At 27.0% G+C, this 14302-nt stretch overlaps 1 protein-coding gene across 1 annotated transcript; it reads right to left on the bottom strand.

Annotated features, from left to right (window-relative positions):
• Positions 1–654: 654 nt before the first annotated feature.
• On the bottom strand, positions 655–13540 carry LOC113373911 (sodium-independent sulfate anion transporter-like). The gene is made up of 13 exons (XM_026614177.1): positions 13498–13540; positions 7902–8057; positions 7588–7658; positions 6713–6908; positions 6332–6436; positions 5914–6029; positions 5668–5806; positions 5409–5573; positions 4798–4959; positions 4498–4638; positions 1869–2014; positions 1196–1360; positions 655–861 (listed from the first exon to the last, which is right to left on the bottom strand). The coding sequence occupies exons 1-13, from the start codon at positions 13538–13540 to the stop codon at positions 655–657; spliced, it is 1812 nt and encodes a 603-aa protein (XP_026469962.1).
• Positions 13541–14302: the final 762 nt, after the last annotated feature.

The raw sequence follows: 14302 nt of genomic DNA, 5'->3' as shown, positions 1-14302 counted from the left end.
GTGTTCACTGTGAAATTGTGCAAAAATGTAAAGAAAAATAAGTTCCTAACATTTCAATTGGAAACCATCAAATCAATCACGCGTATTGTGCCAATTTTTATTCAATTTCAACAGCAGGCTATTTTTTCTTCATTTTTAATCACCTAACAAAATGTTGAAACTATCTGGTGGTGAAACGGAGTTCGCCCGGTTTGCTAGTTTTATATAAAATAGTGCATTATTTACTCACTTTCACTATCAATATTCAGTGTTGAAAAACTTCAACGATCAGCAATTCTTCAACTTTGCATCAAATTCTTTTTAATGTTAGATTAACAGTACTTTAAGACTAAGTCTTAAACAAAACTAATTCCGAACTTTTATTCAATTGTTGATAATCTATAAAAAAACAATATTCTGAAATTATTAATGTATAACAATAAAAAGATTGCATTACAAAAAGCGGGATCGTTCTAAGAAATCTTGATTCACTTCACTCATGGTAGATATTTTTATAAATTGTTAATTCTTGTTCTTATTTAGTTCAAAAATTTATCATTTATATAATAATGTGTTTATTATTTTGTTTAATTTGATATGATTTCTAAATTAAACAATTTAAATAATTCAACAAATACGATAATTTTTCTGTTTTTTTTATTAAAATTGTATACATTATGCTATATGATTATTTTCTGCAGTGATAACATGAGTAATATCGTCTGATTTTTGTAAAACTCCGGCGATAGTTTCAGATTGTCTGAAGAGATTATCAGTTTTTGGATCCAGTCTTCTTAAAACATTCGATGAGGATTTGTTCCAATTCCAGAAAAATATATTTTGTTCGCGAACTTTCATATCATCACATAATACTTTAAAACTCTGAAAATGTAAAGAAATATTCATATAAATGAAAATTAATATATTAAATATAATTATAAAGAATATTTGAAATGAATTTGAAAAACTTCATTATAAAATATCAGAGATAATGGTAAATCATGAACGGTCGGATATTTATTTTACTTATTACACTTGCAGATTCATCATTTTACAAAATGTAGTATACAGGACTGAAAAACTAAACAATATTAAAACCAAAATCGAAGAAATTGAACAAATATTTTGCAAAGTTCAGGATGAATTTCAGCAAGACATCTCCTTTAGATTAGTAACATTTTTTTAATTTGTTTGAATTATATAGATTAAAACTTACCCTAGCTACTGTAGTGTCAATGCTATTAACATTTTCACCATTTATCACAACAATTAATTTATTATCAGTTCCACAACGTTCCAGGACGTAGGATCTGACGTAATCAGAAGCTGAAAATACAAGACTCTGATCTGGTGTCACAATCAGAATTTCATGACCATCCACCTGAAAAATATAAATTCATCTATTATTTCTTCAAAGTTACATTAGATAAATGCAAACAAAAAAGATCTTTGCTAGTATACGATTTTTTATGAAAACACTTAAACAATTATAAATTATTTTGAATAGTTCAAAATAATATTAGATAGTGATTTCTTATATATTGAACAAAACAAATTAACTATTCATTTCTTAATAAATAAAATAAACGAAGAAAAATTAAACAATCTAAATAGAAGTTCAAGATTCCAATGAGATTCAAAAATATTGTATAACAATTTTAACTACACTTGTGTCAAGTGATCCCAAGAATTTAGGGACATTTAATTTCGAAATATAACATCAAACAAGTAATAGTATGCAAGTTCGCGCTCATTAAATGTTTTTCTACAAATTATCTCGTTTAAAGTTTTCAATTCATGATACGACATTTCTTAAATATCAATTTACAATAACAATAATAACAATATGAAATTGAATTTATTAGAACAAAATTTGCTCTGTATTTCACCTGTGCAAATTTCACATCGATATTTGGTCTGGCTGTAGAATATAGAATAAACAGCAAATTAAACGAAACACCAGCCAACATTCCATACTCCAGTCCAAAGAATAGACACACCAGCCAGGTAACAATAAATGGCAATATGTCTATTTCTGAAAGTTGGAAAAGAAAACTTATTACAACTTAAATTAATATATTATACGTACATCCTAGTTTATTAACCACAAGTGATAAAAAATTAGTATTCCATGAGAAGTAATTAAAGAATAAAAAAAGAGTGCGCGTAAGGTTCACACGCGATTGAAGTAAAACTTGTTTGCTACTATACAAGATGGCATTTAAGTAAAAATAAATACATCCATATAACAATTTTGAATAATGTTTATTAGTAATATGGTAACATTCGTGATGCACACATTTATTAGTGACAACCATTATACACATTTATATAATAATAAATTAAAAATTATATATTTATAATAGCATTAAAAATTTACATGGTTCTTATAATGTTTATTTCATAAATTTATCAAAAAAAGACGTGACGAAAAGACAAAAAGACGAACATGTTGGTTGAGTTCTGGGACAACCCTAAATATGTATATAAGTAAATACTTTTATATTGGCAAAAAAATATAAATAGTATTTTTAAGCAAAATTTATTTTTGTTTTCTTAGTTGAACAATACGTATATTGAATTTAAATTATTTAATAAACTGCAAAACTTGTACTCGTGGCTGCAAAAATTAAATGTTGTGATAAGTCACGTACTTTTTTATTTGCCATGAATAAAATAATATTTAAAGAGTTGTTATAAGAATAAAAATGCATTTTATACAATACCCGTATCAAAATTTTGCTAACGATTATCATATAACATGAATTTTTTATAAGATCCTTATATCATATTCACGTATGGCTAAATCTTAAATTCTATCTTGTACGCCTCTTAACTAACTATATAATACGCCTCATATGCCTACAACCTTATATATTTACGTATATAATTCGGCCAATATTATTTCTTATCTTACACCTATAATTTTTCTTAAACGCTAATTTTTCTGAACCCTGCCGAGAATCGAACCCGAGCCCACTGCGTGGCAAGCAGCGACCTTAACCACTAGACCACCGTAGCGCTGGAATTGGTCACCTTTTTCCGCGTGTCGTCGCGTCACCTTAGTATTAATTACTTAATTAATAGGTAAAGGTACGGCGGAAAAACAATGCGTCCCTTAATATATTATTTGTGGGGGACCCAATAGAGTAGTGGTCAAGACGCTCCACTGCCACGCGGTGGTCCCGGGTTCAATTCCCGGTGTGGGCGATAGACAGTAGAGTATACGTAGTGACAATAGACAATATATAAGAGTAAAAAAATATTGTATAGGGTATAGACAATAGATAATATATAAGAGTAAAATATAGCGTGATAGTAGTATGTAAGATTTGTAAGGGGTAAAAAGATACGTAGGGTGTATGTTATATATAATAGGTTAATAGCGAATAATGATGAAGCGGCAATAGATTTATATATAAATGTAGGAACTGATAGCCTTAGGTATCGTACGATATAATTAGATTGGGAATAGTTAGATTTAAGCCCATTAACGTATTGTAATAGAACTTGGGTGCTTTTATATAAAAAAGAGTGCGCGTAAGGTTCATACGCGGTTGAAGTAAAACTTATTTGCTATTGTTCAAGATGGCATTTAAGTATAAATAAATACATCATATAATAATTTTGAATTAGTAATATGGTAACACTCGTGATGCACATATTTATTAGTGTCAACCATTATACACATTTATATAATGTGTATAAGTATGGCTTTTTACTTCAAATATGATATGATCGGTTTTTCATTGTATTGTAATTAGCATTTAGAAATGAACCTTCATTACATACATAAAGTAATTGCTGATTAATAACTTCTATAATATTCGGTCACACAGTGGATTATGTTAAACGCCTAAAAAAATATTGTTTTCACAATTTCACTCATCATCATATAATATTTGATTTTCAAGAACTTCATGTAATTAAAATTAACAAACATTCAATGACTGCTTGTATTTTTTTTACTTTTTATATAATCTCATTCTTTGAACAGCTGTAATATCTGTCTTACCTAAAAAATATTTTTCATTTTAATACGAAACTACGAATAATATAGAAATAATTTCTAATCAATAAACTTACGTTTAGTACAAATGTTTAAATTGTTCCATTATTTTCAAGTAACAGGGTAAAATATTCTTCTGATTCAGGCATTTTTCATTAAATCATGATTTGTACTACGATGTAATTTTAAAATGTTTAATTATCTATCTATGTCGAATTCCTTGTTGATATCGGTAGGCATACAACGTTGATGCCGGTACGCATACAACGACAGATCTCTATTCATATACGCGACGACTAATCACAATCGACCCCTATAGAAATGATATCATCGAGAGCGAATGACCAATCATTGGCACTCGACCCTTATCTTATTCGACGTAACGCACCTACGTTGCATTTGTACGGATTTACAACTTAGTTGCCCCTAAAGAAGTTTTGCTTCAAAAAGAATGTGTAAGTAATAATAATAAAATTTAAGCAGTTCTTTTTTTAATATTTTATACTCACTTCTAGTTCTCCAGATGAGTTTAACATGATCAATTTCTAACATGAAGAACATTGCACACAGGATAACTGCAGCCAATGTTGCTTTTGGAATGTAATAGAATGTAGATGTCAAAACACTTAAGGCGATGAGAATGAGAGCTCCTGCAAATAATAACGGTTCATTAGGTTATTAATCAGTGAAGAATTTTTATTATTTTTATTCCTCCAATGTTTAATTACGGGACGGGATGTTCTAGCAATTTGCCTTAAGGCACAATGCATTCCACATTTGTTATTTAATAAATTATTATTTAAATTTACCAGTAAATGCTCCACCAAAAGTAGTTTCTACCCCACTGGCATTATTGACTGCCGTCCTGGTGAATGATCCTGTAGTCGGCATCGACAAGAAGAATGACCCGAGAACATTGCAAGTGCCCAGGGCTAACATTTCTTGTGTCGCATCCACTGCTCGTCCTTTTGCTGGAAAAGGAATGTATATATATATATATATATATATATATATATATATATATATATATATATATTTATATGTACATATATATATATGCATGGTATGTATGTATATGGTAACATGTTCGTGGTTAAACCCTGCAGTTCTCGTATAAAATCATAAATGTCCATAAATAGGTCCAGTCGTAAATTATTAACGTAACTAAATTAATTAAGGTGTTTAACTGAATTTCGTTTAAACAAATCGAAGAGCTATAGGGCAGTGACATAACATTGTGTAAACTGCATCAATATTCTATCTGAAGTTAATTGAATATTCATAATTTACACATAATGTATGCCTGTTGTTGATAATTGTTGATAATTGTTGAATATCTATTCTGTATGATCACGCTTAATATGTATTATATAACATCTTATAAATATTTAAATAAATATAATTATCTAGTTTTACTTACAAAAAGCTTTAGCTATGGCAATACTTTCTAAAATTGAAACTAATGGCAAGGCGGCAACTGAACCACCAAGATGTTGCACCATTTCCATAAATCCGATGGTCTGATTGTTGACAACTGTGGATAGTGGTGGAGGTCTAAATGGTGGCAACCCTTCACCTACTTTTCCTGGGAAATAAAAAATATTTGAAAGTCAGAAAAGTAATTTTGCCTGAATTAGATTATTATTTTTGGGACAGTTTCAAGAACAAGATATACGAACCTGTTAGTTTAAATGGTGTCATATCATTTATGCTGAATAAATATGCCAATAAAGTTCCTCCTATTACTGCAATAGCATTTCGTCCCAATGAGAATCCTCGTGCTACTTTGGACCATCTACCTTTCACATCTTTTAATTTCTGTTAAAAAAAAAACAAATCAATATCCATATTTTACAGATATAAATAAAATGGTACAAGTTTGGAATTGTACGATATACTAGTTATTCCATCTACGTATGACTTACCCTTAATAGTAATAATATAATAATAGTAGAAAATCCTAGTAGTGCATCCCACAATTGTGTGTGCGAAATATTTTTAATCACATTTCCTACGGCTTCAACAAATGAATTCCCACTACCTGAAAGCAAATCATTTGAACTGAAATTTAATTTGAAATCATTTGATGAATTGAAATGATTTAACGCTTTAAAATGGAATTTAAAAGCTCTTTGTAAATAATCTATAATTTATTACACAATAGTTTTTTAATGTAGCTTTATCTTTTTGTGGGTTCATTCTGCTTTATTAAATAATGGATTAATGATGAAATTATAACACAATAAAATCATTTTAAAGACATCATTTTGGTATTACTTTATATTGTTTCTGTGTAAAATGGTTAATTATTTAACTATATTATTTAAAAAAAAAATGATTTACCTGGCAAACCCAACAGCGATTTAAATTGACTAGAAGCTATTGTTATTGCTGCAGCAGACGTAAATCCCGCTGTCACAGGCATTGAAATGAATTCTACCAAAAATCCTGAAAATATAGAACAATTATAATTAGAACATCAATGAAATTAATATCAGGTTTCTTATTTACACTTGTCTCATTCATATATAATTTTAAAAATATGCCTTAAAACAATTAATTTGATAATAGTAAACAAAATTATAGGATTTTTTAAAAGTATAGTAGAAATAAACAAAATAATAATAGAGTATCAAAATTTAGACATGACTATTAATTAGAAGTATTTAACAGTGTATCAAATTGCAATTTAGTATATGCATTTTATCAAACAATTTCCTTTACCTAAATGTAAAAGTCCTAAAGCTAAAATAACCAGGCCACCCAAAAAAGTGGACAGAATTGCAAAATCAGGCCCCAGATCTTGGACATAACGTTGGACCATCAGGGCCATTATGGCCGTGGGGCCTATTGTCACATCTTTGCATCCTCCTAGGAATATGTACACGAAACATCCCATGAAACCAGCATATAAACCATACTGTAATAATTGATAATATAAAATATTATTTAAAAAATTGTAAAGTATATAGTATTTTTAGTTCATTTATTCAAATTGATTCAAATAAATAAACACCTGCTAATAATAAAATCTATCAAAAAAAACTTATTAGGTTGCCAAAAAACAATAAGATACAAACTAATAAGTTCTGATTGCTGTTCAAAAATGAAAATAAAATAAATTAGAATCATATTTCTTATGCATTTATAAATTAAATGTAATTATTGAGACATGCTAATCAGCAACCATACTTACTTATTATGCAACAAAAAGATATTAATTATTTATTAAAGTAGTGATCAAGTATAAAAAGTATAGTGAAAAGTTATAAATTTTAAATTTATACAAAATTAATATAATAATATTATATTTATAATAAAACGTGAACTATAATTTTCTATGACAAACTATAGGTAGATTATTTTCAAAATTTAGGAAATTTAATATTTTAGTCCAGTCATTTAAGCTTAAATTAGGTAAGAATTTCGGAATTCAATATACTCAGCTGTAAGTCTGTAAATACTTGTATAATGACACCAAGTAATAGTCCAGCTATAGTGACTGGACTATTTAACGACTTCACGTTTTAAGATGTAACTTTATGTAAAATGTAAATGTAAATTTTTACCAATTTTTTTACAACTTTTTATAAATTTACCTGAGGTTCTAATCCTGCAACTACAGCATATGCAATACCTTGTGGTATTGCTGTCAGACCTACTGTCAATCCTACAAAAATCACAAATAGTTATTTATTTACTTATTTATTTAAAAAAATGATAATAAGTTGAAAAATCCAATAACTTAAATTGGTTACAATCTGTTTATAACCAATTGTAATGCTAATACTTAACATACATTCAAACACAGGGAATACAACAAATAATGAAAGAGTAATTTAATCTCATAATTGTGATATTAAAAAGTTTATTTTCACGTTGGCTTATATTAAAATATACAGGTAATATTTACCTGCAATGGCATCTCTCCCTAATTTTTCCCAGGTGTATTTTGGTAACCAATTTACTATAGGTAGATGCCTTTCTAAGGTTTTTCTGGTGCAACAGGCACTAGCACAGTCTTTGGCATGAGAGCGAAATGTTGGTCTGTGGACCTGCTCTCCCGTCCCTAAAAATAATATAATTTATTAGTAATAATCAACAGTAATCAAATCATTATTGTCTGATAAAAGTTTAGTTGTATGAAAATACAAACATAATAATAAATCACGTTGTTGAAAAATAAAATATATTACCTTCCAATACCAATAATTTCTAAACTTTATTAAAATTACAATATTCATGATTTATACTAACTTCTAATTATTAATCAAAGCAGAAAGTGAACTATACATCTAAACCTAATAATATGAATAGATAGATTTATACTAATCAAAGAAAACAAAAAAATTGCAAAATAACAAAGTGGAGATGTATCAACTCTATTACTTCGTGTCATTCAAAATCAAAATTCTTTTTAAGTAACTTATACAATCATCATTACTATTATCCTTATATATCCATACATTTATGAAACCACTAAAATAATTTAATAATATTATAGTAATTGTTAAACTGAGAAGATCTCATTGGAGCTCTTCTTAGGCATCGCTCTTACATTGTCATTTTAGCTCATAGGAATCTTTATGTATTTCTGATTGCTAAATAAAACAAGTTAAAAAAAAAATTTACAAATTGATAATTATAGATATTTGTTTATGTCTTATTAGTAAAGAAATAGCATTACCAAGTAATGAATTAATTACAACATAAATTCATATCTCAATCTGTGACGTATATTGTTAAAATTACTAATTACTACACTTATTGTAACAACACTAGAGTGGTTTAAATATATGCAAATTAAGAAAAATATATTGTATAGAATCTTATTAATAGTAAATTTATGGATCAGGTTTATTGCAAAACATTAATTACATGTTAAAAGTCACGTCAGTATCGATGACTATAATATTCTCGCAAAACAAAATTAAGGTTTATTACATATTATAAAGCATCAATTTATATATGTCAATGTATAATTTATTATGAATTTATTAACGCAATCTTGATTATTTCCTATAAAAAAAGCTGATGAAATAATTAATAAAATTATTAAATATAACCATTTTTAAGTTATTGTTTGCAGTTTTCTAATTCTAGTTTTATGTAATTATTAATATTATTCTTTTTCTATAGGGCTTTTTTATGTATGTATAATAAAAAAAATAACAATTGTACAAAGTCAAGATAACGTGCTCACGACCGTAGTGCCGAAATTTCGCAATATTAAATAATACGTATTCAGCCAAACGATTTCAAATATAATTAATTTATTTGATTTGATCAAATATGATATATATATATATATATATAAGTTTAAAAGTCAGGCGTTACATCAATAAAAATAGTATGAAAGTTTTTAAATAGTTATTTAAAAATCATACGTTTCGGCTAGCATTTTAGCCTTCATTCAGTGGCAATTAATATAACTATAAACATTAAATTTAAATAAATAATATGTACGAAATTTCGTAGAAAAACAATAATAATAATAATAAACACTTCCAACTTTGTATCTTAATATAACAGATGAAAACATTATTACTCCATTAGTATGTGCCCTGAACGAAACAAACACGTGGTTCCTAAATAACGTGTCAATATTTCTTAAAAAATGACAAGATCCCATCGCTTTTTAAATTACAAAGAAACCAGAAAAATTCACAAATATTTCTCATTTAAAAAATTAAGTCTAGTTATATATTATCATATTCATAAGATTTGTTTAATTATTTATGTTGCGCTGTGCTACATTATTAATAGACAAATAACAAATCGACAAATAATCAAATTACCATTTAATTTTCTTTTCTCCCAGCTCACTGGTAAATTAACAAAATTATTGTCATTAAAAAAAAGTGGCACAACCGTACCTAGTCTCCCCTAACTGCATATTGTCTCATCAAGTTTGCCATACGTTATCAAGTTTTTAAGTCGTAGATTTGATAGAAATAAAAACTTATACATATTAGTTTCATTTTGCAAATACACAAAAATAAATATTGATCATGGTGTAATCACTCTGTAATTCCTATGTCAATATCAATATTAGGCAAAGTTATTAACAGAGAGATGACATAAACCTTCAAAATATATTCAATAATTATTCATTTTTATGTTGCAAAGTTATTATCATAACTATAAGTGATCAACCGATTGGCTTAAATGAAATTACAAAGTACTTGTACAGATTGTAATCATCTAATCATTTAATCTTAATTAGTTAAATAAGGCAAATACATTTTAGATAATTAAAAAATCTGTAACGATATCGCGATTTGAATTAATTAATGAAATTCCATAATTGTAAAATAGATTGTATGATTAGAAATATTTGTAAAAACCAGTTTATTCCATATTTTTCTCATTAAAAGCTACATCTGAATCTTCCAGTATTATATTAGTCTCAGTCAGACAAAATATAATATAAGATTATGTTATATGCAATACTCAAATATTGACATAATTTTTTTGTCATTTTTACAATTAATTTCAATTTTAATTGATCACTTTGTTTATCACAAAATCATATAATTTTATAAAAATAAATGAATATATTGTAAACAAATACCCCTTCAATATTTTGATTGGCTTTCTCTATCCTCTGCAGCAATAACCTACTCTATGAATATTTGACAATGATATTTATGATAGTCTCTCTATTAACAGAATCATAAATTACCTTGTTTAATTAAATACATAATTAATTTGCAACGAAATCAATTCAACCATTAATCAAATAAGCGAATAACTTGCACTCGCGTTCTGCAGAATTTGTGTCATATCCATTTATTATTATATGATAGTAAATAGAGACTTTAATAAATACATATAGTGAATATATAGAGGTGTTGTATAGAATATTTTTAGTAGATGTTATAAAATTAATAAAAAATATGCACATAATGATCATAAATTTCAACATAAAATTGAAATTGTTAAAATAAAAAGAAAATGAGTTTTCTCAAGAAAATTGCAGTTCTTTGGAAATGAACCTCTATTAATGAAATCAAATTTATAATTTTATAGATGCACATATATATATATATATATATATATATATATATATATAAGATCAGTCAATTTCCTTCAATATTGACTTAATCGGATAATCCAATATTTAATGTATTGATCTTAGCAACGCATCGAATTACTCCGCAATTGTGATATACATTATCATGGCATTATACAGCATTTATGATAATTAGTCATTATCTAAATCAACAAAATAATCACAAACTCAATACCTGAAATTTGAAAAAAATTGACACACACCAATTTGATTTATCGTTTTGATAATCTTGGTGTCTAGCTTCGCAAAAATTTTAGCTCTCAGTTCAGCTTTAATCACTATTTTAAAATAACAATTAAAAATTTCGTATTGACTTATCAAGAAAGTAGAATTTGATAGGAGTTATAAAAACAACGACATTTATCCTTAAAGAGCATAATATCCTTTTCAATTTTGCATGTTTCAATTAAGTTGTTATTATAAAATTATAATAATGTACAAATGATAATAGCAAGTAAAAACACTAACTATCGATTATATTAACATTCATTATATTGAAAAAAGCGCAATTTATTAAAGTATTTATTTAAATAAAGAATGAAAACATAAACGCAAAAAATTATAAAATAATTCCACCTGAAGTATCTGATATTTTTGCGAGTAACACGTAAATTTGTAGATAATCTTATCTGCTGATAAAATTCTTTTGGAACGTGGGCATGATTCATGATTATAGAAAAGTATAAATGTTATATGGTAATGTACATTCTTTTCTGTCAAAATATCAAAAAAAAATTACCTATCCTACTGTTAGCTTTAAGTTGAAAAAATGTTCAATGAAATTTATATAATAAAATGTTTAAATTTCATCCAGGCAAAATTTTGAATAAAGTAACAAATACAGTAATGGAGAAAACCAGGTTATAACTTAAACTAAGTAGCACATGGCACCACTGTAATTGTTTTAACAAACCCAAATGATTTCCTACTTGTGAACCAAATGCATTTAATTACTTAATTTTAGTACATTCGATAAAACTGTTAATTTTTTTTTTTTTGCATTTTACATTATTTGTATGTATGTCTTACTTTTATTTTAAAAAATTGAATACAATTTAATCATATTGTATTAAAAAACTGTGTCACGGTTGCGGTCTTGCTTATTTACTATTCATGAACAATTTAGTTAATATAACTACATATTTTGAAAATGAGGGCAAAGTAAATTCAACGTAAAATAATTATTTTGTGGTTTAGTAATATACGAATCGTATTGTAATAATAAAAACTGCTGATATTGTTTTTTTTAAACCTTATATCATAAAAAATTTACAATCTGATAAAATATTATTACTATCAATAATATGTTGTGTCATTTCTCAAGATTTTTTCTTTTCAATTATGGATTAAAATTAAATTAAGTTCTATATATCAATTTTAGTTTTAATTATATTTGCTTGGATACACAACAACAACAAATAAATCCTTTTTGATATGAAACAATCAAATGATAAAATTGCAGATGACAAGTTGCGAAATCTAGTCTACATATGTCAAGAGATGAAATCAGCTAGATGATAAAATAATAATTCTGAATATATTAGATTATCATCAATTTCAAATAAATAAGTCAGATCTAATACGATCAGCCTGTACTTATAACTTTTATAATAATATTTTTTATTAATTATTCATTACAATTATGATTATAATATACTTTGCTAGTCTTTGAGACTAAGCAAAAGTTTGAAAAAAATGTAATATAAAACAAGTACAAATATATGCAACATCAATTCAAATAAGTCATTATTCACCAATGGTGCCACAGTCAATATTTGGGGCCAGATATATGACAATATAAATTAAATATTGAAATTAACCCCCATAAATAAAGAATATTATGTCATGTATTGTTATATCATATATTAGTTGTATTATTATATATGTATTATTAAAATTTTATTTTATAGTCCTCCTGGAGCTACTCTGTGGGCTATATGATAAATGAATTAACAAATAAATAATGTCTTTTTACTTTAATACACAGGATAATTTTAGTCTTTATATGATGATTTAAATTATGTTATATTATCATGTCTATTTTCTGAATATTGATAAATGTTATACGTTCGTTGCATAAAATGTATTTATCCAAAATTAAAATTCCCAAATATAGAGTCATTTATATGATTAGATTAAAAATAATAATTTTAGACGTATATAATTCATTGTTTATGTTTAAACAGTCATTCATAATATTAAGTAATTTGTCTAAATTTGTCACCTTTTCCCACTTGCATTTAGTGTTGTACTTGTGTTCATAATTTAAAAAAAACGTTGGTTTGGCATTTACATACTCGTATATGGATTATAAGATCGAAATTAAACACAGACTAAGTAATCCCAGACTATGATACTGAAAAATCTATTTTTTTATCAGGCATACATCAAAACAAGCACCAGTCTTGTTTATCAAATTGTTAAAAAAACTTACGACTCAGAAGACTGTCGGAGAAGTCTGCTTTCTCTGCCGTCATCGCCAATCAGCAAATATTAACATATACTATTTATTTAATAAATTAATCAGTTTTTTGTTTTCGTCAAAGCAAATAGAATATTCTCACGAAACCATTGATAAATCACATCGATAATAAAGTTTTTCCAGCGATATCGAGCCGCTGGCAATCGCGCTCGCACTAAACCCCAAACATTTTAGTTTGTAATGAAATCTGCCGTTCGTACTTCTGCTGGTTTCGATAAATTGTGACATCAGATTGACTGTCTTATCACGCATGACAGATCACATAATGAGAATTATCACATATCGATAAAAAATACATTGAAAATGATAGCCAAAGAGCTGGTGCAGCCGCACTTGGTCATGAAGGTAGAAATAGAGGAGACGAAATACTAACACGGTGTAGGTAAACTGTTTTGTTTTGGTCAAATTCAATAGGGTAGAGCGGGGCTAGTTGAGCATAGGGGCAAGTTGAGCAATCGAAATATCTCGAAAACTATTCACCGTCCGTTAGGCATTATATGGCGGAAAGATAGAGGTTTGGGATAAATAAACATCCCGCGATCGCTAGTGGCCGCTGGACAAATGAGTGAGGCTCACCGGCGTTTTGTTTATTTGAGACCAAAAGTAAAAACGTAATTCATCACGAGTTTTCGTCTGGTTTAGTCAAATGTTATTTATTTTAATCAGGTAAATGTTATTCTTCAATATAATCATAGTACTTTTAATATGCACAGAGATTCTGGCTATAATTCTCACGGTTTTTTTATAAACTCACTTT

The sequence above is a fragment of the Ctenocephalides felis genome, unplaced genomic scaffold (assembly GCF_003426905.1).
Source record: "Ctenocephalides felis isolate EL2017-DRISC unplaced genomic scaffold, ASM342690v1 CF-g0.4_SCAFFOLD_01604, whole genome shotgun sequence".
Classification (NCBI taxonomy): Eukaryota; Metazoa; Arthropoda; class Insecta; order Siphonaptera; family Pulicidae; genus Ctenocephalides; species Ctenocephalides felis.
Note: the sequence above shows the minus strand (reverse complement) of the source record. Positions and strands in the feature narration are given on the sequence as shown.

Bases quoted from the DNA above. Each gene is read 5' to 3' on its own strand.
- LOC113373911 (XM_026614177.1), bottom strand. From the start codon at position 13,540: ATGACGGCAGAGAAAGCAGACTTCTCCGACAGTCTTCTGAGTC. The intron at 5,807-5,913 runs GTAAGTCATACG...TTTTTTTAACAG, and splicing joins TTATATTATTACTATTAAGG to AAATTAAAAGATGTGAAAGG. The intron at 4,639-4,797 runs GTAAATTTAAAT...TATTATTTGCAG, and splicing joins TTTTGGTGGAGCATTTACTG to GAGCTCTCATTCTCATCGCC.